Source organism: Neodiprion pinetum, chromosome 3, assembly GCF_021155775.2.
Source record: "Neodiprion pinetum isolate iyNeoPine1 chromosome 3, iyNeoPine1.2, whole genome shotgun sequence".
Lineage (NCBI taxonomy): Eukaryota > Metazoa > Arthropoda > Insecta > Hymenoptera > Diprionidae > Neodiprion > Neodiprion pinetum.
In genome coordinates, this window is record NC_060234.1 from 29,215,081 (window position 1) to 29,238,050 (window position 22,970).

General features: G+C 40.3%; 2 protein-coding genes across 11 annotated transcripts in view; one reads left to right on the top strand and one right to left on the bottom strand.

The window, feature by feature from the left end:
- Positions 1-3,920: 3,920 nt before the first annotated feature.
- LOC124214413 (adenylate kinase 8) lies at positions 3,921-18,113 on the bottom strand. Its single transcript, XM_046616683.2, has 12 exons — positions 18,018-18,113; positions 17,701-17,827; positions 17,289-17,374; positions 17,069-17,168; positions 16,657-16,796; positions 16,426-16,603; positions 16,246-16,313; positions 16,149-16,166; positions 15,954-16,096; positions 15,586-15,757; positions 15,261-15,479; positions 3,921-4,295 (listed from the first exon to the last, which is right to left on the bottom strand). The coding sequence occupies exons 1-12, from the start codon at positions 18,111-18,113 to the stop codon at positions 3,921-3,923; spliced, it is 1,722 nt and encodes a 573-aa protein (XP_046472639.2).
- Positions 18,114-18,439: 326 nt separating this feature from the next.
- poe (E3 ubiquitin-protein ligase-like protein poe) overlaps positions 18,440-22,970 on the top strand; it is a 28,032-nt gene continuing 23,501 nt past the window's right edge. For 9 of the 10 annotated variants that reach the window (XM_046618844.2, XM_046618846.2, XM_046618848.2 and 6 more), the window contains exons 1-7: positions 18,440-18,581; positions 18,724-18,821; positions 19,600-20,048; positions 20,184-20,708; positions 20,902-21,065; positions 21,148-21,382; positions 22,084-22,204. In XM_046618844.2, coding sequence (XP_046474800.1) covers positions 18,460-18,581; positions 18,724-18,821; positions 19,600-20,048; positions 20,184-20,708; positions 20,902-21,065; positions 21,148-21,382; positions 22,084-22,204 — 1,714 coding nt within the window. In that variant the 5' untranslated portion in view covers positions 18,440-18,459. The remainder of the gene's footprint in view (positions 18,582-18,723; positions 18,822-19,599; positions 20,049-20,183; positions 20,709-20,901; positions 21,066-21,147; positions 21,383-22,083; positions 22,205-22,970) is intronic. The other variant, XM_046618854.2, reaches the window with a different exon arrangement.

A 22,970-nucleotide genomic window follows, 5' to 3' on the forward strand; every position in this document is an offset into this window, starting at 1 on the left:
TTTTGAATACATTTCGAATACATGTTATCAGCATTTGTCTAACTATATTATTATTATTTTTTTTTTTTGATGGAATTCGTTATCTTTTGTTATTGTGCATCAAACATGCGGTGTGGTGACATTATTTGCTTCGGTACGTACACAATCGCGAGTTAAGGTAAACGGTACTTTGAATAACCGCTGTAAGTTAGCTGGCCGAAATTTTGCAAACCATGCGGTGACAAATAATTATTTATTTGGCGATAGAAATTCATTAGCAATACTTACAAGGAAATCGAAATATATGATTTTCTGTGAGTAATACTTTTACTAGTTCATGTACGTGTAAAACTGACATACGTCATACGCTTTATGGCAACTTGACTTTTTTTTAGTACGCATGAATTTTCGCATGCTAAAAAAACACCCAGCTTGCGCAATAGAATTTTAACTACAAGGAAGATATACTGTGTGGTACACGGTTGTCCAACAATTATAAGGCTATTTGTTCAAATGAGAATTAAAAAAGTATATCTAATACGTTCAAATATGAACTACATTGTTATCCAATCAATTTCGACAGCTAAATCCGGAAATTCAAACGATTATTTCATAACTATTTGATCCATTAAATTAATAGTTTGAATACGATTAAGTTTAATCATCGAATAGGAAGAAAAATCGAGAAAAAAGAACATACGAAACCCACGTCTGAAAATTTTGTTAGGGAAATTTTTTTTAGCACGGCGTAAAAGGGACAACCCCCGACAAATATACATTTCGCGGTATTCGCAGTCCATGTTACTATTAAGTTTGCCAATTTTTTACAAGCGTTAGGAACTAGCTACTAACGCGAATTTCATTCGTCGTGATTAAAAACGTACGATTGCGTACTTCGAGAAACGATGAACCTGCCTTAATCGAGGAAGAAAGAGATAATTTCTTACAGCGATAAAACTTCCCTCATCTATTCGTAAACCATGTCACAAATTACGCAGAAACAATATCTCTTTCCGCGAAACTTAGCCCTTGCACCTCGCATTTTCCGTAATACATAAATAAATATTTTCATTCGGATATCCACGCGGCGGTGTGTCACCCTGAAAAAGATCACCCCGCAGCACGGATAGCTGAAACCTCACCCCGCCTCTCGGATTTCCACCCCCACCCCCATATCAGTGTATATACATTATACATACACAAACCGAGACGAACCCCGCATATTCTGCGCTAACTTTTCAATCTCGGTCGAATAATTCCCGTCGTCCCTCTCGCCGGTTACCTCGGCAACGATCTGGCCTCTCATTGGCTGGCTCTGCCCTCCCCCTCCACCCCCGCCGCCCCTTCGGCGGCGCACTTAGCCTCGTGGTTAGCTTCAATGAGCGGATAACAACCACCCCCGTCATCCGGGGCCTGTAATATCCACTTGTACAAATGGATGTGCGGCTTTGTCAAATCAACTGACGTTTGTGGTAAACAACCCTGAACCCAATAGATGGAGGTATACGATCGCGATAAAGGTGATTCGCAGCCCTGCTAAAGGGGCTTATTAATTCAAGCTTATTGAACCAGAACTTGCTGTGATATTAGGCCGATGATCCTGCGTATGTGGTTTTTAGAACTTTCGTCCGTTATCGTTATCCAGTTTTGTTACTTTCTAGCGATTCTTTTTTTAATTACGTCATATTATTTTACGGTTTTCGTTCACTGTGAGCTACTCTTCGATTTTATCGTATTTAGAGATTAAACGACCAGAAAAGTTCCGACCGAAGATCAATTGAATTATAAATGATAAATTAAATTAACGAAAGACCTAATTCTTCGCTACGACTAAATGATTACTTATGTTAAGTGAGCACACAATAATGAAGCTTATCTTCAATTTGTTAATCTCATAATTCGGTGACATTTCAACGATTTTTTTATACCTTCGGAAATAGAATTCGAATCAGTGGGTACAGTTGTGTAACGGTTAACATGGTTATACGGTGTGTTCCGCTATGTTATAAGTCAACGGATCGGATTCGCGTGAGCGTTTCAAGAACATTGATAAAATTGTAACAATAAATTGTCCCTTGATATTTATTTACGTAGCGGACCTCGAGGTTCCTCTTACACGGTAAAGTTTTCTAATATCATAAGCTGATTGAAAAGAAATACGTACCCTTTCTAAAAACACATACTTATACAAATTTATTTCAGTCATCTCCGAATTCACTTTCTGTGATAGGGTATTGAGTAAAGTGTACAAGGTAGAGAAAAACAATCAATAAGCTATCATTTCAAAGGTTACTATGCATAAGTGAAATGCGTATAAGTAAACAGGAAATTACCCTGCCCTGCAAACGCGAGCTTTAACATACATATTTCGTACAACGTGTTTCCCTCGTCCCGGATGTAAAGAATATTATATGTACGTATAAATCAGAAGTAAAAGTTCACTCGGGGTTGTTGTCCTTTGATTAGACGTAATTTCCGCCTCTTGGTCCTGATGTTCTGCCGTTCGTCAACCTCGGGGATCTTTGCCACATTCGGTATAATGATAGTCGAGTTTACTCGTGTATTCATTGTCGGATTATGTACGACAATGCGGATTACAAGGAAGACACTCTAATATCAGGTACTATACACAATTATACACAATTTCTTTCCTTTTTTCTTCGGCGATGACCGTTGTCCTCGTTATTTTCCGAGTCGTTTAATAATCAGCAGTCGCAACAATCGTGAAAGAAAAATCACCCGAGGCGAACGGACGCTAATAATTAGTTTGCTAAATGAACCAAGAATATAGTAATATGAAAATTGAATTTTGCCGAATAAGAAGTGACCGAGTTAGTTGTTTGCAATATCCTTCTTGAATAAGTTGCGTTAATAAAATATTATACAATTCTTTTTTATGACTGTAAATTATTTTATTCGCTGTAAACTGATTGGGTTCAATTAATTTGAAGCTATACAGTTTGTTAAATTGCTTAGCCATTATTATTTTGTAAACCTGGAATTTCAATTAATGATGCGGTCAAAGTCTTCTCACAAGTATCGCAGCCAATCCTGATCTATACGTCGTAATTTAGCCTGAATCAGAGTTCAATCAGCGTTTAATTCAGCCAGTATACAAGCACGTACGATTACAGGGTGTCGATGATGGTGTAATACCTACGCACGAAGAAGAGACATGGATCTACCCTTGGACGAGTTTGTCGCGTTACTTTCATCAAGGGTTCGTGTAATCCTCACCCCTTACGAAAGCAGCGACACGGGATCACCCTTCGCTGTACGGTGTATATTATGCCACCGTAAACGACCCAATCAGTGATCTTTGTGCCCGCAATCACGCGTTGATTACCCGGCGGTTATACCGCGCTTCGCAACGGAGACCGAGTCGCGTAATCGTTCGTTATGCAAAAATTACTGATAGCTCAAGGAAACGAGCGATTTTCACAATTCTGGTACATAAAACATTGGATCGTTAGTTTTAGCGCTGCCGAAAGCAGCGTATAATCGAGAAATACCTCCAACTTTGCCGCACAAATTATCAAACTACAAATATATAATCATACATCATATCGTACATCGTACATCGTATCATACATCATACATAGTATTAAAGTTCGAAACCAAAGTTTGGATGTTCGGATGTTCGGAAAGTGACGACACACAAAATTTTTTTTCTCTTGACGTCATCGATCTATATAGACGAAAATCAGCTAGCCGAATTCCTCAGTCTGGAAACAACCGCGCAGTAGAGCGGACGGATGAGAGTCGCGCTCCGCAAATTTCGAGTACCGGTTTTTCTACCTCCTGGATCCCGCGCTCCGGGTCCGCTTCCTGGTTAACTCGAGTTCCAGGACAAGCGCTCCAGGTACGCTACCTTGTAAAACTCGACTTCCCGAACAAGCGCTCCGTAGTTTCTCTGCTCCAGGTCCAGTACCTGGTGAAACTTAACTTCCAGAACAAGCGCTCCGTAGTTCTGGCTGTCCAGGTCCTTGACCTGGTGACTTTTGACCTTCAGGACTAATTTTCCGTAGTTCTGGCTGTCCAGGTCCGTGACCTGGTGACTTTTGACCAAGCGCTGCGTAGTTCCTGCGCTCCAGGTCCGCTACTTGATGGAATTCGACTTCCAGGACAAGCGCTCCGTGGTTCTTGAGCTCCAGGTCCGTTACCTGATGGAATTCGACTTCCAGGACAAGCGCTCCGTAGTTCTGGCTGTCCAGGTCCTTGACCTGGTGACTTTCGACCTTCAGGACTAATTTTCTGTAGATTTGGCTGTCCAGGTCCTCCACCTGATGGATCTCGACCTCCAGGACGAACGCTCCCTAGTTTTGGCTGTCGAGGTCCTTGACCTGATGACGTTTAACCTTCCGGACTAATTTTCAAGTTTACAAATTTGATTATTGAAAACGTCATATTTTTTTACTATCAAACCAATATGCATGCTTCGGATAACATTTTGAATCGGAAAAGAGAGCCGAACGACCAGGATCAACAAATTGCAACTGGTGAGTGGTTGGCATTGTATACATAGGAATATATGACAATAACGTCGTTCACTTAGAGCTAAAATTGCTGCGCGTAGTGTTTCAAATCTGTCAGCATTTAGCTGATTGTTCTGTGGTATTTTTTGACGAAATTTATTGTCATAAAATGACAATACGTTATACTTACATGCACGTGTAAACGTGATTCGTAGCATTATATAGAAAAAATCTTACGGGCAGATTCGGTTTGCGTCACATGCACGAAGACAGTGTTCATTTTGTATACTGTGAAGCAAATACCAGAATTTTTTGGGGAGTCATCGCGAGTCTCCCCTACAACTATGTCATCTTGTAAAACACTGGCAACGAGTAAGCGAACGCACGAGCACAAACACCAACTACACCAGGCATCCGACTCCGAGCGAGCTTTAGCGAGCGAGTGTTTTAAAACTAGTAAAGAATTACGTGTGAAACCATTATCCAGCGTAAGATAATTTGGAGGTAACAAGACAAACTATATTAAATGAATACATAAGTAAATAAATATTTATAAAGTAGTTGCGTTACTGTGATACGATTTGAAGGAAAATGGTTACTCGTTGAGTGGAAAGAAGGTAGGTATTCTTCACCGGCGTTGCACCCCTAATGTAAGGAGAGAAATAAGGAAAGAGAGAAAAAAGGTAGATAAAATAAGGTGCTTCGTGGTTCGCGGACTTATCTAGTTGTAGAGTTGCAGGCGGGGAACCCCCATTGAATCGTAATTGGAACCTTGGGGGGTCTGACCAACGGCCGTGCTCAAGCACTCTCTCCCCGTACATGCACACATACGAATTCATACACGTATAACACGTGTACGTATACATCCGTCGTCATCCTTACACGGAGAGTGTCTGCTCGGCACGAAAGGAATATAATAACCCGTCACGTTTTGTTATACATATCCAGTGGCTGCGACCGGAACGCGTGAGAATCGCGAAACGTCCTCGACGCGCGAAATCGCCGGAAATATTCGGCCAGGCATTCGATTTTTCTTTCTTCTTCTTTCGTCAAATTATTCTCAACCGCGCGATTGTTAGAATCTGCATTCAAGAAATATTAACTAGAATGTTGTTGCGTGAGATGTTTAAATGAAAAGGCCAAAAATTCATAGTCAAAATCATTTCATAAATTGTTGCCTTTATTGCAGGCTGATCAATTTTTTTAATTTTTAACCAGTAGGATACTTTGTAAAATTAAATGCGCAAACGGCGTTCTTTTTGATTAATTTGCTAAAATTTTTCAGACTCGATGCGCGTGCACATGTAGTCGGTACGGAAATTGCTCGATCAAACGTTATAAACCAGAGGTATAATAAAGTGTAATACAACTTACAAACACGCACGCACGTATCAATTATCAAGCCATTCTGCCCGAACAAAGAACCATCGTTAAGCTGACATTTAGCAGGATCGATGAAGCGTGATTTTTCACATATTCCGCTTCCGTTATACTAGGTGACCAAAATTTAAGCAAATTTTAATCACCATTAATTCTTCGAGTACTCGGTTCCATGGTTTTTGGAAGTATTCAAGTCCAAAAGAAAAGTTATCAGCCATAGCAACTGTATACAATTAATGTCACGAATGTTTTTGAAATTCCGATTCTTAGTTTCCTCCAATCTTATGCAAAATCCGGAACTCATTTCAAACAGAGTATAACTGACGTAACGCACGAAATGCGCTGTCTTTGTAATATAGATAATTTCATTTTGTTCTCACACGAAAGAATTCAAAATCATGTTTCAATCCATGGACAGGTCCTTTTCTCTCCGTTCATTTTCACCCCTCCGGATCATGAAGTGCAATTCACGATGCACAGAATCGCATCTTGCGCAAAAAATTAATACTTAAAGCTCGAGCCACCCTGTATCCGACGGTCTGTGAATCGCTTGTAGAGGGAAAGAGTGTCTGTTACACCTGTGCTGGCACCCTGACGTAGGTACCCGTAACCTGTTATACGTATGTCGCAAAGCGTATACCTTGTGTAGGTGGGACACGTTTGCCTGCATCGCGGATGCCCTCCATTCAGCACTGAACGACCGAGTCTCTCTAGAGACATTCAACGGCAGTTATATTCATGCGCGTGACCGATCGCCAATGGATTCCCGTGTTTCCTCGATTGTTTGCGATTTCGAACGACGCCAGCCGCGTTTGATCCGACCTCCACTGTTCTAAATCGTTCTACCGTTATCTCTTTTTCACCTCCTACCTTTACGGACCAGATCGTTACGATTTCACGAACGAAGAAGACCCCGCTCCTCTTCCTCCTCCTCCTCCTCCTCCTCCTCATCCTCATTATACACGCGCAAGCTGCTTTCCGAGGAACACGCGAAAGGATGTACAATAAATTCCTTTTCGACGTATGACACAAAGGATGATACCTGTTATACAAAAACCCACCGAAGGGATGCAGCCAATGTATTTTTATCCGTCCGTGTCGCCACTTTATCTGTTCAACATCGCGCAAAGCTGGCATTACCCGCAATGTGGTCTGTAATCAAGAGAAAATACGTTCAATTTTTTTTTTTTCCTTTTTCTTTCTTCTTCCTCTTTTGCTTCAAAATTTACTGCCTCAGTTGGACCATTCGGTTGAAAGATTAAAGGATTCTTAATGGCACTCGTATAAGATCTCTTTTCACTTCACCCAAGCCCCGGCTGTTTTCTGTATGTACGCGCTTTCGTTATTATACTCATTATCCGATTTCGTTTCTCATCGAACGAGTCGGTTTGCCTGTCGGTATTCTCCGATTGCCAAAAACAAATTATTCACCTTTGTCATTTTTCAGCTTAATTATCGCACGTAGCAGAAATTATACCTTTGTGCTACCTAACAAATGCACTCGTATCTGTGCACCAAAACGACCACGTCGTTCAACCGCCAAGTAAAAGTGCTGAAAAGCCGCACAGCGAGAAAATAATTTTCAAGACTTTTCACGTAGCTTGCAATTCGGCAATGCGGGGTCTATAGTTTTATTTCAGTAATAAAAAAATTACCGTCGATATAAATCGAAAGTTCGAGTTTCAGCTGCTGCCCCGTTCGGAATCTTCCGCATCTCGTAATAACTCAATTTGCACCTGCAAGTAGCGCTCTGACGTAGTACAAGTATTTTAATTAATTACAGCATAATTAAGATACAAAAAAGTAGTCATTATATTCACATTTCTGCACAAGTTGTATGTGTAATACTCGACTACGCTACGACCGCCGCGTTAAACCCTGAAGCTACCGGGGAATGCAAACGAAATGCACACGAAAACGTTGCGTTCGTATACCTATAATATGTACCCGCACATTACACACGCAAACATTCCTAGGATACGAATTGCAACACCGAGGTGCAGTCGAGTCGAGATCGCAGCTTTCCGAGAACCTACCCTGATCCACCACAGCTTCGTGCTTGCGGTGTACCAACGTCATTCACAATGTTGCACATCGTACACTCGAGGTATGCAGGCTGCATCTGCATCCGTGACGTGAATTATGCGCTACGCCCGGAATTAATTAGTTTCGTGTCAGTTATTTTCGAGTGGATAGGCATGCCGTGATTATGTGTATATGGACCGCGAGTCAACACTCTGTGGTTCTTATGCAGGATCCGGGCTCGCGTCTAAGTAATTAAAAGCTCATTTCCCGATTTTACTCGGAGAGGGGTTATTAATTATTGTATTTCGACGGAATCCGAACGTAAAAGCTTGGGTAAAATGTGATTATCGTGAGTTTCACATCTCGGAGATAGTTGAAACGCGTCCACCGAATGCCATGTGTTTTTTAATTTCAATTTAACGAGTATTATCAACGAATATTTGCAAGTAAATAAGCAACATTTTCGCGATCTGCCCGAAGAAAATGGAAGGTAATAAAAAATTCAATTCCTCGTCAACAAAAACTTTCGTGACGTAGGTACATAAATGCACAGAACCAAAAGAACTGCAATTTTTCCGACAAAAGATTAAGTGAATCGTGATTCTGATTCCAATTTTTAGGGACTTCGATTCTTGATACAAGTGAAGTTCCTCATACCGTACAGGAAATTAGCGAAAGTTGAAAACCAAAAACCGTTTGTCTCGACACTGTTGTGGACAAATTTGTGGGCGTGTCTTATCGCAGCTCCTCTGGTTTATCCCTGGAGAATTTCAATATAACCCAGGACCTCGGTACGCAAGGGTTGGTCCAATATGGGCGTCGCGACGCAGGCGCCGAATGCTCTTAAAACTAGACCGACTACGAGTTTCTGTTCGCCTGTTGTCCCACCGTTTGATTCGTCCGAATCGAGGCTCTAAGTGCCCTGCCATTAGCACCGACGGATACAACGAAAACAATTCCGAAATCTGCATGCGTGTTAATTTAACTTGTCCGGAACGCGGCCCAGGCGATGCCAAGGCGCCGTTCGAATGTCCGGACGTCACCCGCCCGTCCAAGACACCCATGTCCGTGAAGGAAACACGCGTATTTCCGCACCTCCGCCATCGTCCTGGTCGACCGCTGTACTAGGACCCCTAAAGCCAGGTAGGCGAACGGGTCGTTATAAAGTGTCTCACAAACTATGGGAGAAATGCTTCCGCCCCAAGCGTACTTCCCTGTTCCAAAAGCGAGCTCGTGCTTTGAAGCTCGATTTGGCATAACGCTGTAGCTGTTGCGGTTGTTAGAGTTTGCACGATCTACCGTTGTACGAGTCCTTTATGGTTTCAAACTTGCCTCGGAGTTGATTGAATGAAACCTTTCTGTAGTGGGGAGTGAACCCAATACCAACATCCACTGTCGAGTGCGTGGATGGATTTCAACCTTAATGAAACTTGACGAATTGACTATCGGAATTGATAATCGACACTGACTATATAAATATACCTGTTAGTTGAACAACTTGATTCTGTGACTTGAACCTCTTGCGATTTTCTATAGTAACCTTACTGTGCCAATGACCATGAGGCGATCGGCTATTTATTCTGTATTGTCAACCTGCAGGTGTGTCGACCACGGGTGAATCCAAGAGGTAGCCACTCTGTCTTCGGCAGGGGTTCTAAGACGCCTCGGATCAATACGAACAAGGGTAGCTGCCGCCGCGAAGCTTCTCTACGTCTTATAGTTCCCGCATGTTCGTTTCCAGCACCCAAAGAGGGTTAATATCATTAATACGAGAGACTGCTGGGGAAACTCCAAAACCTTTCTTTCGTAACGTTATCTCGCGTCCTTCTCGTTCACCCAACCATAAGAATGTTGCGAAAATGCGCGTGTTATTCAAACATCATTAGTTAGAAATGTTATCAGTAATTATTGTGCCTTTATTTTGTAACAAACTATTTTTCGGTCCAACAAACTTGTGGGTCGTGTCCAATTTGTAATGACCTTTGATTAGTTTATGACACGTGTTTTATCACAATTATGAAACATTGGTGAAATAGTAATATTCATTCGCTACGACGAAAATCTTATCAATCGCGCTTTCTGCACTCCTTGCATCAAGGAGGATATTTACCCCCTAGTAATCTGGGCTGCACCAGGGTACTATGATTAGGAAAACGCATTTTCTCTGGTTCTAGGAGTTGCAGTTTACTTAGGCTGCTTGGCACGTGCAAAAGAGTCGGCAGCAAATTTTTCGTGACCAGGAATACATGGGGTGGATATTTCAGCATTTTTCCGTGGTGCATATACGTACACGGAAATTCAAAGCTACCTGCAGCATTGACAACTATAAAATTGAGCTGTCAGCTGGCGAAGCTGGTGACGGAAGTCCAAGTGGAAAACCGATCGTCAACGTCCCGTCATTCGTCAAGAAACGGGCGTTGGAAACATTCGTTGGACCAGGGCACCATGACTTTCCTGTATGCCATCCGTCCTTTTCCCCGCTATGAAAGACTGGCGAATAAGCTTTAAAGCGTCACCACTTTCATTGACTCAGGAAAACAGGATACTCGTACAAAACAGGCGGGAAAACATAGTTAAACGAGAAATATCGAACATGGTTGTAATTAAATATTGAAATGGTGAGGAAAAATATGTTATTCATATATACCGTAGACAACAATCATCGATTACTTTTCTTTCGTCTATCGGTCCATCTGGGTGCTTGCGAACCATCTATTTGCGACGTAGACGTCATTAAAAATTCATCGTAACATTTTATTAAACGGTTCATTTTTTTTTTTTACACGATCAAATCCATACATCATGGAACAATCGTAAGCGGTGAGACTGAGATATTTGCTCTTCAAAGTATAACGAACGTAGCGGGTTTCATTATGCGTGGATAACTTGGTAGACGAAAAGATACAAATAGACGAAAAATAAGGAAACAACTATCGATTGCTTGAGTTAAACGGACATCAAAACGAAACGAAGATTTTACTACCAGGATCCAAGGACCGTAGCGAAGGACATGCGTTAGATGGCCGGTTGTGTTGTAGCTGGCACAGGCGTGGTGAATGAAACTCCGCAATGCAGGTGACCACCACGTATATACTTACACCCTTAAGCCACGCTGTCGAGAATGGAACGCTACTTTATCAGGACTCGAGAAGTCCGACCGACCTTTCATATCCTCCCGTTTTTGAATTAAATATGAGGGCTCATTCTCGAGTTTGGCGTTGCCTCGCAACCTAGCGTGCTCAGGGGGCGCATCAAAACAAACTGTACGTTAAAGTAACAGGGATCAAGAACTACAATGAAGGATGGAACTGCAGGGAATGAATGTAGCGGAGTTCGATCGAGCCTAGGTGAACAATGCTGGTCGCCAGGACGCCAACCAGATCGTAGACTGAACTACCAGGGCTTGAGGAACAGGGTAGTTCGCTTGTGCGGCAGGATGGCTTTGCCCGGGTCAACCGACGCGACCACATCTACGAGAAAGGATCGTCAAGACGAGTATCGTGCCCTGTTTAACAGGACGCGAGAAACCCTTCGAAGGATCTCCCCGGCAAGAACAACTGCCTTCCACTTCACCTTCACCCAGGACCGTACAAGTATGTGCTACGAGCGTTTGGAAGGACGCGGAGTCAAGTAACATACTTAGTTATCAGGGACCAAGAAACGCCGAGAAATTCGCACAGGATTTTAGGGTCCTTGCAAAGTGGGGCCACCAGCTGCTATTTTCAGGGGATCTTTACCAATAGCTACGCCTTGGGCTTTCCGAACGAACCCCAAATGGTAGATTGTTATTGGAGAACAGGATGTGAGAAGTTGAAAGGATACACGTTTCATTTGCTCAAACTGACCTATGGAATAACTACTAACATTACCAGATTCGACCAAGCGAGTCCTTGCTGTCTGTTCAGCTGCCAACTAGATGAGTGCGAAGGCGAGAAGCATCCCCGATTACCAGGACTCGAGGAATGCTTCGAGGAATTCTATGGATTTTTCTTAGCGCGAACCGGGTTTCAGCTTTTCATATTATCGACTAGAGTGAAACGGTAGGAAAATGAGAAGCACGCTAAAATATCAGGATCTAAGAAATGCTACGAAAGATAGAAGCACCGAATGTGAACAAGTCAATGATCTACCCAAGTGTTGCAAATACTCGTATAATTCCGACAACGAACATTCCGACCTACCAAAATACCAAAACAAACTTCATCCGTTTTTCGAAAATGTAGACAGCATTTCGAATGGAAAATGAATTTCTTATATTATATAGCAAAAAAATTTTTAAAATGGTTCTCACATCAAATGTACAAAAAACTTGGAGTCAATATCGAACTCAACGTCTCGAAAACCGATGTAATGTTACAATACAGGATAGTCCATTTCCGTACCAATTTCTTTGGTGTTGATTGCAGATTACATTCCTATAAAGTTAATAAAGTTTTTCAGTTCCTTTATCAATAATTATTAATCAATTATAACAAATCCGTGCTGGTCTGAAATATCGAACAGCTGTTTCCATTGACCGGCATTTTTCTCTGTCATATTCAAAGCAAGATAAAGATTTAGATAATTATTTCCCGTGCCCGAGAGTAAAGTCTCGAATGCTTTCGAGTTTTGTCTCAAGAAATCCGGTGAGTAAAACTTGGGAATCGCCACCTCTATTGTAGCCACTTGAAATCGTGGTATATGCCATGCGCGACGGTGAAAATAATCGACGACTTAGCACCGGTATTATTATTATAGGTATAAAAATAAGAAATCTTAAAACCAGCGAATGCCATCTGATAACAGGTTTCCATGAAGATGAAGCAACAGCAATGAAAGGAGGCTCCATTGAACTGCTAAGATCCTGGCAGATTTTCAAAAAAACTCCACGTGTTGCTTCTATGCTGTACACACATATCATTTACAATACGGATCGATTACGGTCAAACGTCTGCATAAATTGCATATTGCGGAAACGGCGTGTACAGTACACCGCAGCTGGATACAGCACACATTACGGTCATGCTGTCCTCGCACCAATCTTCATTCCAACTTCTTCAGTCATATAGAAACCTCGGAAAAGACCTCCACCGGAGTCTATATCCCTGAACCCAAACTTCCTGTTTCCTTGTGGTTCTTTAACCAACAGTATCGCTTTGAGCCAGGAAATGCGGTTATCCTTTACTCGCACCGGAAACAGGAAGGAGATACATACATACAGTACGAACATCCTCTTTCATTCTGCTTTCCTGGCACAAGTATCTGTGACCGCACGTGGCTGGTTCCTCAAATTTCGAATTACAAATTACAGCTCATTATTCCCCTGTCCATAAAAAAAGTTGGCGACCGTGATGAATTGAAATACCGTATCCATTTATCTGTGCACGTGTATATCGTGAGGGTAAGCTGTAAAAACAGCTAAAGCTAAGCTCAATTAAACACACAATTAACTCGTGATTTTCTCACATGAAAATGTAAATATCTCGAAGAAGAAGATAACGATGTGTGTTTCAGATCATGCCATAACCGCGGAGATTCGAAATACATCTGTATCAAGTCCTTCAAACAAGGGGCATATTTCCAGATCAGGGTTGCATGGCGGGTACGAACGCTGGTTACGTATATTCTGGGAGGGACGAAGTAAAGCCAGATCGATTCCCCTGAATCCTGGCAGTAGAAACAAATCCTCACAGCTTCTTGTTGCTGTTGTAAAGTGTAATAGTATTTTCCCTTCATTCCCTCTATCTTTATTGCCTATCTTTCTCAAGTCCGGTCATAATTGTAGATTTCAATATTTCTTTACCAACATAATATGTTCCATTAATATTCACCATTCCTGATGCTGATTTTTGCACTGTTGATTGGATACAAAATATTCTAACACCCATGATCAAGTTTATGCTTGGCAAATAATTCATCAGCATCGAATATGTGAGTGTGATTGAAAATTTGAGTTTTAACTTGAAGTACGGAAACATTGGATTTCTCTTTCAGAATTCCAGGAGGAAAATGAGCTCCCACGCAACACTTCTGCTAACTCCGTTAATTGCCTCAAACGCGAAGCATATTTCCGCACCAAGATTTCATAACGCGCGGCTGGTGGACGAGGACGAGTTCGGTGCACGAAGCCTCTTGAAAATGATGCCATCCTGGGGCTGGTGCCCTCCGGGTAGCGTGCGCGTCGCATCGTTACCTTTCCATAAATTTTTCCAAGCTTCGGGTCGCCTTTTGTATCAGGATGCCATGTTAGTAATTTCGACATCGAAATCGCTCACACCTTCGACTAGAATTGGACACAAGATACTTGAATTAACAAGACGTTACCAGCAAGCTCAAAAATATATTCGTAATTATGCTTATTGTGTTTGAAATTCGTGATTTAAATAAAACGTTAATTAGTGTTTGCATAAAGTCTTGCAAACGCTGTTCGTGATTGCATATATTATTTTATATCGCTAATTCAAAGATTGAAAAACTTGTAAGAGTTCGCTTGCAAATGCCGGGGAAACGGCGAAAAGTATTTAGGTCAATTTATAACGACCCTGCGCTAGGGAAGAATAAAACAAGTAACGTTAGAGCAAATGAAACCGGCTGCTACTTCTACGCGTTGATGATTGCCGTGGGCTAGGCGCCACCGAAATCGCTGACGTGTTGTTACGTCAGCTCCAAGGGGTGTTTCACCCTTGTCGACGACTCCTCGCAACCCCGTCGACGATCGACGATTCTAGGTCGACGTCGATGCTGCCGCGTGACGTTTGACACCCTCACCGCCACGCAACGCGTTGCGGTAAGTGACGTGGCGCGGTTCGGATGCCTAGAGTGCCAGGGGAGCAAGAAACGAGGGAAGTTCCCTACGCCGCCCCAAAGCGAGGGTGCGTCGAAATGTAGCTCGTACAAGTTAATATCAAGATTAAAATCGAAGATGTTCATTGTTTCCCTCAATTATTTTACGTGAAGCATTCTGTTAAACTGCAAATGTAGCACTATAGAGGAACAACTGATTCCGCTCTCGTAATTTATTATAAGTACACGTCATAGCATACATATTTAATTATGTACATACGCCAGAGATTTACCAGTTTGCAATGGATTGAACGTACTTGACGAATTAAAAACTGGAAGACATTTCAAATGACATTGCGAGTAATTGGAAGACTTCAAGTAACTCCAGAAATCCTAAATGCTTTAGCTGAACGAAATCAGAAACCGCTTTACACGAGTTCTCGTCAAGTGTACGTCTTGCGGACTGCTTCACCCTTGGGTCGCAAAACGCAAATTGGCATATGGTCTGACAAAAAAATTTTGTAGTGGAAAAACGAAATCAAAATTAGATGAAATCGAACCAAGATATTTGTGCGGTAGTCGATTAAATCACTAAATCAAAGACACTTTCGCTTCTGGAAATCGGATGCCGTCGAATACTCGAGGATCTATTTCATCGTCGGGGTCAAACTCGATGTCCTCCGCGTTGATATCTCGGGCTCGAGCTGGAACTCTGGGTGGAGCGCATGGAGCAGGTCTCATCAAACAGGCCTCTGTCAATTCACGTACGGTTGACGCTGAACCAGACCCGTCGATGATGGTCGCCGAAGCTCCCGCATAATTCATCATGGCTGTTACGTTATCTTCGTACTCTTTGATCTATAGAATCAAGAAAGGATCAGAGAAGATTGACCAGAAACAGTTGTGTGATAGAATATTTTCGCAGTGAATTTATCGATCCGTGAATAGAGGTTTCCGGTATTACCTGTCGTTCTACGTTGCTACGATAGTCTTCCGGATGTGCGGCTAACTGGTCGATTTTTTCTTCAATAGAATTGTCGGATGTTAGATTGTGTTTGCTACCAGTGTACATGTTAACACGACGTCCAAGTAGCCTCTGTTTGCATGTGAAAGAGTCAACGTCCAAAAATATGACCCTGATGAATTTTCCGGTATGAGAGGATATAATCAGACAAATCAAAGCTCATCGTATAACAAATAATTCTATTTCAAATTATGAATTTCGTTTGACGCAGCAGTCTGTTTTGACTAAGAAAGGAGAATACGTCGCCTTGAGCATATCGGCAATTTGTTGAAACTTAAATCATTACTTCGTGGGAATATTATGCCTACCGATTTGGCGGTGTAGCCAACATGTCAAGTAGTCGGAAATCCTGCTCGTTGATGGGATACCCGGTCAATACCCAGCCACGTTTCATGCACTCGTAGTCAAGAATATATTTCTGCACATAATCGCGTTTACTTCGTAAATGACACTATTTTTCGTATACAATAGTAGAATGAAATTTGACGTGAAAAGAAACTAACACAGTCATTGTTAATACAGTAATAACAATGCATAACATACTTCAATAACTTGCACCCTGGTTTCAGGCGTGGGTCTCTTGCCCCAGGCGTGTTCGATCATTCTCAGAGTTTTACCTAACGGCGAGTCCTGCATACGTGCCTGCTGCAGGATTTTTTCAAAATCAACTAAAAGGGAATCATCTCAAACAGTTCTTACAATCGAATTTATCTTTCGATGAATAATACACACAGTTACAAGGAACGTACAACATTGTGGAAAAAGTCAAGCTGTTCTCACCATGGACAAGATGAAACCGTTGGCAAAGGTGTCTAGCGACAGTACGACTGCCGGACCCTCGAGAACCGATAATAGCTACCCGAAAAATCGATGGTGCCCCACAGTGTTTCCTCATTTTCGCTAGGATAGCGCAGTCCTTTGCTAGCTCTTCAATACTTCGGTCTCCAACGTCAACTTCCTGTAAGGAAGCTTTTAAATTTTGACCGAACATTATCTACGTTAAATACTAACGATCAACGAGTCTGAGTACGCGATTTGTAGACCACGAAGGTGTTTTTCGTACGCGCGTTGCTCCGGGGTTAAATAATGAACGCTACGGCTCTGCTTCGACACCTGGAAGTCAGTTACCATGTCACCATCTTCTCTGCAGTCTAGAACAAGAAGTTGGTTGTGATTTAAAAGTTAAAATATGAAAAGTGATACGAAATATCGTAACAGCTAATTGTACGACAATGTACCTAATGACCGAGTAGGGTTGATCTGTAAGACGTGTGTGGGGATAATACCGATACGCTGAAAAGCTTGAGCCTCCGCTTTCGTCCTCGGTACATCTGTTACACGTGCGGTAGAACAGAATTACGTTAGTATATATAGTACTGTTTCAATATACCTGATTTTATTGTGTAAACATAGTTCATCTTACCTACGAGAGTCCAGCCGGAATCATTCAGCATCCCAGTTCGAAGTATTTTCTTCAAATTCCGCGCGAAATCTTCGGCGTTGGCACAACTGAGATGCATGCACTAAAAGTACAATTTAATAATGACATAGAAGTATTAAGGTGAAAAAAAAAATACTATGAAAATTCATTAGCGTATTACATCATTGCGAATATACAGTAAGTACAAATTTAAAACATTTACCGTTGACGTAACTTGATGAATGTCACTAATGGTTATGGGCCGGACGCCTAGCTCCTCTTGTAATGCTTCGGCGAGGCGCATCTTATCTGGATATTAGATTAACCATCAATTAATCGCAGATCCATTCACAGTGGTGAAGTAAATAATCCGTAACGCCCTAAAATTTATTTTGGAATATTCTGTATTCTGTATCCATATAATTTTCAATCTCGTTGAACTTTCTTGTAGATTCTGTTACTGAAGTGTATGTCATTTTCGGACATTTCGAGTCTATAATATAGTTGAAATACTTACATATGCAGTTGCTGTTGAATGATAGAAAAGTAATTAATTGTACAGATAAAAATCATTTCAATTAGCTATTGTTTCTTTACAAAAATTTGTCATAATTCTGTTGAGCGAATATTGTTACCAAAGTCCGGTGGGGCAAGTACGATTATTCTAGGGACATCCCGATTCAGTGCGGCATGCTGAATACATTGCTTCAGATAGCTGATATGATCATCTGGCCTTTTTATTAGTAGCTCTGTTGCGAGTTCCTGTCATTTATCACATGCATTCAACCGATTTATCAACCATGTGACAGTGCTTTATTTAATTCGATTTTAAAAAAATTATCGGTGTAATCGAAGGTGTAATTAACCATTGCCATCGAGAATTATTAGACATACAACCCCTTCACAGTTTGCTTGTACATAATTTATGTACATAAATTGTAACTTTGCTTACGTGGAAGAGTTCGTAAATGCGATGCTTTTCCATGTAGGGAACAAATCGCGGTGGAATTATCAAGTTACGCTTGATTGCATCAACGGTACCGAGCATTTTTTAAAAGAATTTTTAGACCTACGTTATCTATTTTATCGAGGTTAATTGTTTTTCATACACGAAGAAGAAGTCGTTAAATCCGTCACACGTACGTGGCGATGCAAACAATACGCCTATAGGATAAAAACGTACTTCCGAAATCAGTCCTATTCAAAACAAGTTCAAATTTTGTCAAGATTCTCACCATGGTCAGCGCCAGCGACAAGTTGCGGTCACTACAGCGAACTAACAACCAGAGAACCAGAGCTAGGAATCTAGAGAACGGAAAATAGCCACGGATGGCCTTTCGAATGAATCGTGAAGTTATCGTACGTTCGATGGTATATTATCACTCATTTTCAAAATGGCTGCGAAGAGTGGTGGTGTGGTCGAGTGGGCCTCAATAATAAAGCCTATTTTAGCCGCATCTTATGGATCATTCAATAAAAACGAGATCATTGAGCTTGTCAAAGCGATAATCAAAAGGTGAGTAAAATAGTTTTCATAGTCAGGTTAGTAATAACGACGTATCCGCCGTCTGACTGATCAACCAAGTGACAGCACGAAAATGGATACTTGCCGTATCGAGCGTATTTTTATTGATCAAAAATTTTCTATTATTTCGCAGTGATGCTGAATTTTCAACGCACGATGAACAGTACGATGCCTTCTATACGTCCTTTGCAGCGCTGGCTGCTGATTATATCGCCGGAAGCGCTAGTACATGTGAGTTTTGCCAGTCGCCTAGCATATTAATACCTGCAAATATCTGTCTAGCCAAATGTCTTGCACACACATACATCTACATGCACGATTGCTCATCACGTACAGGAAAAATGTATAGCTGCACGAATAGTTCCCACCCTCACTTAAGCTTGCATCTTGTATTAGTTCGCTTTTTCAAATGATGATAGCCTGAAATACCACTCGTTAATAACATGGTCAATACGCGTCTGATAAGTTGGAAAATGTTGACGATTTCTCCAAAGTTGATATTTGTAACGTTATTGTAACAAAGAATTGAAAATAATTATTACATTGCTATTCTGGAATTACTTGAGAAATTTTGCAGTTGAAAAATAAGTCTGCTCTATTTTATTTACGCTGCTATATATTGTTTACTGCATTGCACACTATTCTCAAGTAGCAAATAAGGATGATTCATGACATTCCACCGTCACATTAATATTACGAACTACAATCTCAAGAAATTTTATGTTTCATAACCAACGATAATGTGGTATGCCTAGTTTCAGAGTACGCAACAAGAAACAGCAGGAAATTAGCTAATGCAATGGTTTTTGACAATACTATTGAATCGCATTTTTATAATGATACTCAGAAAAATCGGAGCTTTTTCGATTCCAAAAGCTTGCCAATGCTAAAGATATTTTTTCTAAATGCTGCTCAAATACACTGTATAACTTTATGTTCCTGTGTACTTTTTTTTTCTTGACTCATACCCCTTAGAACACACTCTGACATCAATTTTCTTATTTTACAGTGTCGAAGAGTCAAATTCCTACAGTTTGGCAAGCATGCAGAGTGCTGCTTACCTACTTGATCGGGAGATTGCCTCAGTCACAGCTTGCAGATGGGGCACCGACCATCCTAGTTACAAAGCAGTTGCTCCTTCCTATCCGTGCACTATGCATGGGACAGTCCCTATTGACCAAAACAGAGGAAATTACACTTATCGCTATCATGAAAAATGCAAAATTGCCCTCACACATTAAAACATCACCTTCGACTGGAGAAAAAGAAAGTTCACCTCAACCAATCAAAGAGTCGAAACGAGCTCGTAGTGATCTCTCGAGCAGTATTCTTGAACAGCTGACTACACCCCTCCAGGATTTTGTACCTAGTGTAAATATTGCAAGCGAGGCAACGTCGAATACGGCAAATAAAATTAATTCTGAGTCAGTTAGCAATGACATTAATGCAGATGCCAAGGTCAGTTTAAAAATTTATTTGCTAATTGAGATTCTGCAATAGAAAGTTGCATGTAAATTATTGTTTTACAATGATTTTTTGACGTTTGTATCATAACTTGATACATAAATGTATGATGTAATTCTTTATTTTTAGATGCTATTCATATCCAACAACATTAGCACTCTTCAGAGCATGGGTGCAGGAGACACACTGCTGGATATGTGTACAAATCTTCCATACTTATCTCGATACACACGGAAGTATCAAACTTACCTAAACAGAAAAGGATTTTGTCTTCCGTCCAATCATTCTGAGGCCCATACAATACGGCACAGTTTACACGCAGTTGTAAACGATATCAATATCGTGCATAGTCTAGTATCGCTGCCCGTTCTTGAGCCATTAACATCAGCCAAACTTGAGAAATTGTCATTACTGACAATGTCCTGTTTGTATTGCTCAATTGCTAATGCCACGGCATCAAGTATTGTTGGGATAACGAATGCAGTATCTCCGAAATGCAGCACTAATACTTCAGCAAATCAGCAAGGAAGTCAAAGTGGAAAGAGCACAGAAGAAGAATATGACGCGCTGGCTATTACAGTTGTTGAAAAGAGCTTAGAAATTTTCGGGATCGTTTCTAATGTTATTAAATACAGCACACGTGCTGGTGGACATGTAAGATAATTTCAATGCAAATTTTGCATCGTCTTAATGAAATAATTACTTTGAAATAATTTGTGAAGAAAGTCGAAATGGATAGAAGATTAGATTATTTCCAATGTACCATGGAAAGTTTATTGTGAATGACTACACTGTCATGTATCTTCTTTTTGATGGAATACTTGCTTACTTTCCATACCTGTTTCAGATATTACAAAATCATCTCCTGATTGGGGTTTGGTTACTAGTAGCAGGTTTGCAAGCCCAGCTTTCCGTAAGCAGTTTGAGCACGGCTGATAAAGGAAAAGACGAAAAGGGCAAATCACCGAGCAAATCAAGAGACGGAACTGGTCGTATAAACTTAATGAAAGTGTAAGTTTGTTATATCAAAATATTGTATCAAACATGCATGTTTTCTTCAAATGAAGTGGAAAATGAAATCTTGTTTTCCTAGACAACAAGGATTCGGTGTTCTTTCTGTGGCTCTTGCCTCTCATGCTCTCACTTTAATGAGCGCACTATTAGAGGATGTCTCAGTGGAAGCAGGACCGGATCGTCCCCCAACTCCTGAACCTGCACCATTGGACATTTTAGCTGTTGCTACAGCCTTGCAAAGAGCTGTTACTTTCTTGCAAGCGGCACCACTGAATCATCTTCTCTTTTACTTGGCTACCATCAGTTACAGAAAGGTGAGGTTTAGCTTTGACTAATCTCAGATAATTTGCAGTGTAAGTTTTTCTGTAAATATTTTACTGATATACTATTTACACTGTGTTCTAGTAAAATATTTCTCTTCAAAACCCTGTACTAATTTCTTAATTTTTCCTAAACATTGTATAATAATTTGAAATACAATTGTACAGATTATTCAGTATTCAACTGTAAGGTATGTGCATGTATATTTTTTTTGCAATTGAACTTGAACATACTTTGCACACCCAAAACGGGAGGTCTTCCATTTTAAATGTGTCATTTGCTTACCAGTACTGCTTTCAAATAAAAGTCAACAGCAAGTACAAGATTCTGTTGTTCAAACTTGCATTCATACATGAGAATTACTGTATTGTTCAGAATATAAGCGGAGGTTTTTTTTCGTTGACAGCACCCACCAAAATCGTGCTCGTCTTATACATGAATTCATCTTATATGTGGGTAACTAAGAAAAACACTTAAATACTATCCCAGAATTGGAGGTCGCCTTATATGCAGGGTTGTCTTATACTCGAATCAATATAGTTTATTTTTTTTAGTCTCAAGCTGACTAACTGGTTTATTATTGTTCTATTATCATAGCGTTTTAAGATATCCATTTTCAAGTACGAAGGCCGTAAATGCTCGCTGAAATATAATTATCCTAATAGAAAAAAATATCGACAAATTATTTTTACAGGCATGCACTCTCAAAAGAGTTCAAAAACATCCATTTGAAGGTGATACCTTGAGTCAATCTGATTCCACTACTTATTATGAAGATCTTTTGAGTTGTTCAGATGAAAGCTCAACTGATGAAGGTAATGTATGCACACTCAATTGACTGTATGCAGACTGTATGCAATGTTAGTTGCATATAATTCTCTGTACTCCACATTCCCCACTGGACGATTTTTTAAAATCAACGTGATGAATAGAATGTGCTTAAAAAATACCATTTAATTATAACTGATTCACAGTTAATATACGCTTTTATAGTGTTTTGTCATTTAACAAGATGTCCATCTTGATCAGAATTGTTTCAAATAATTTGTAAAAAATAAGTATACTTGAAAATAATTTAAAAAAAAGATAATTATAATTGTACATTATTATCATAATATACAATTATAATAATCATTTTTTAAAACTATTTTTAATATAATATAATATACAATTATAATAATAATTGTTATTAACAGTTGGCAATTTACAGTTTGAATGTGAAAGTATGATATACGAGATTCATTTTATCAAGAGAATTTATCTCATTGCCAGAGTTGACCTTAACTTTCATTTTTGAGTAAATGAAACCTCATGATTTGTACTTTTTAAACCTATTTTGCCAATTCGTTGCTGCTATTTTCAAAGTGTGGTATACCATAAAGAAATAGAACTACCAATTAACGGCCTATTGTTTCATGAATGTACGTTTTCACGATTTAATCACGAAATCGAATTATTTCAGAAAAAAATTTCGCACTATCTTATCTGTAAACTTTGCAAGTTATTGTAAAGTGAAACATGGTAAAGTCTGGAATCATACAAGCTTGGCTTTTAAATTGATTCACCAAAAATATATCTTGC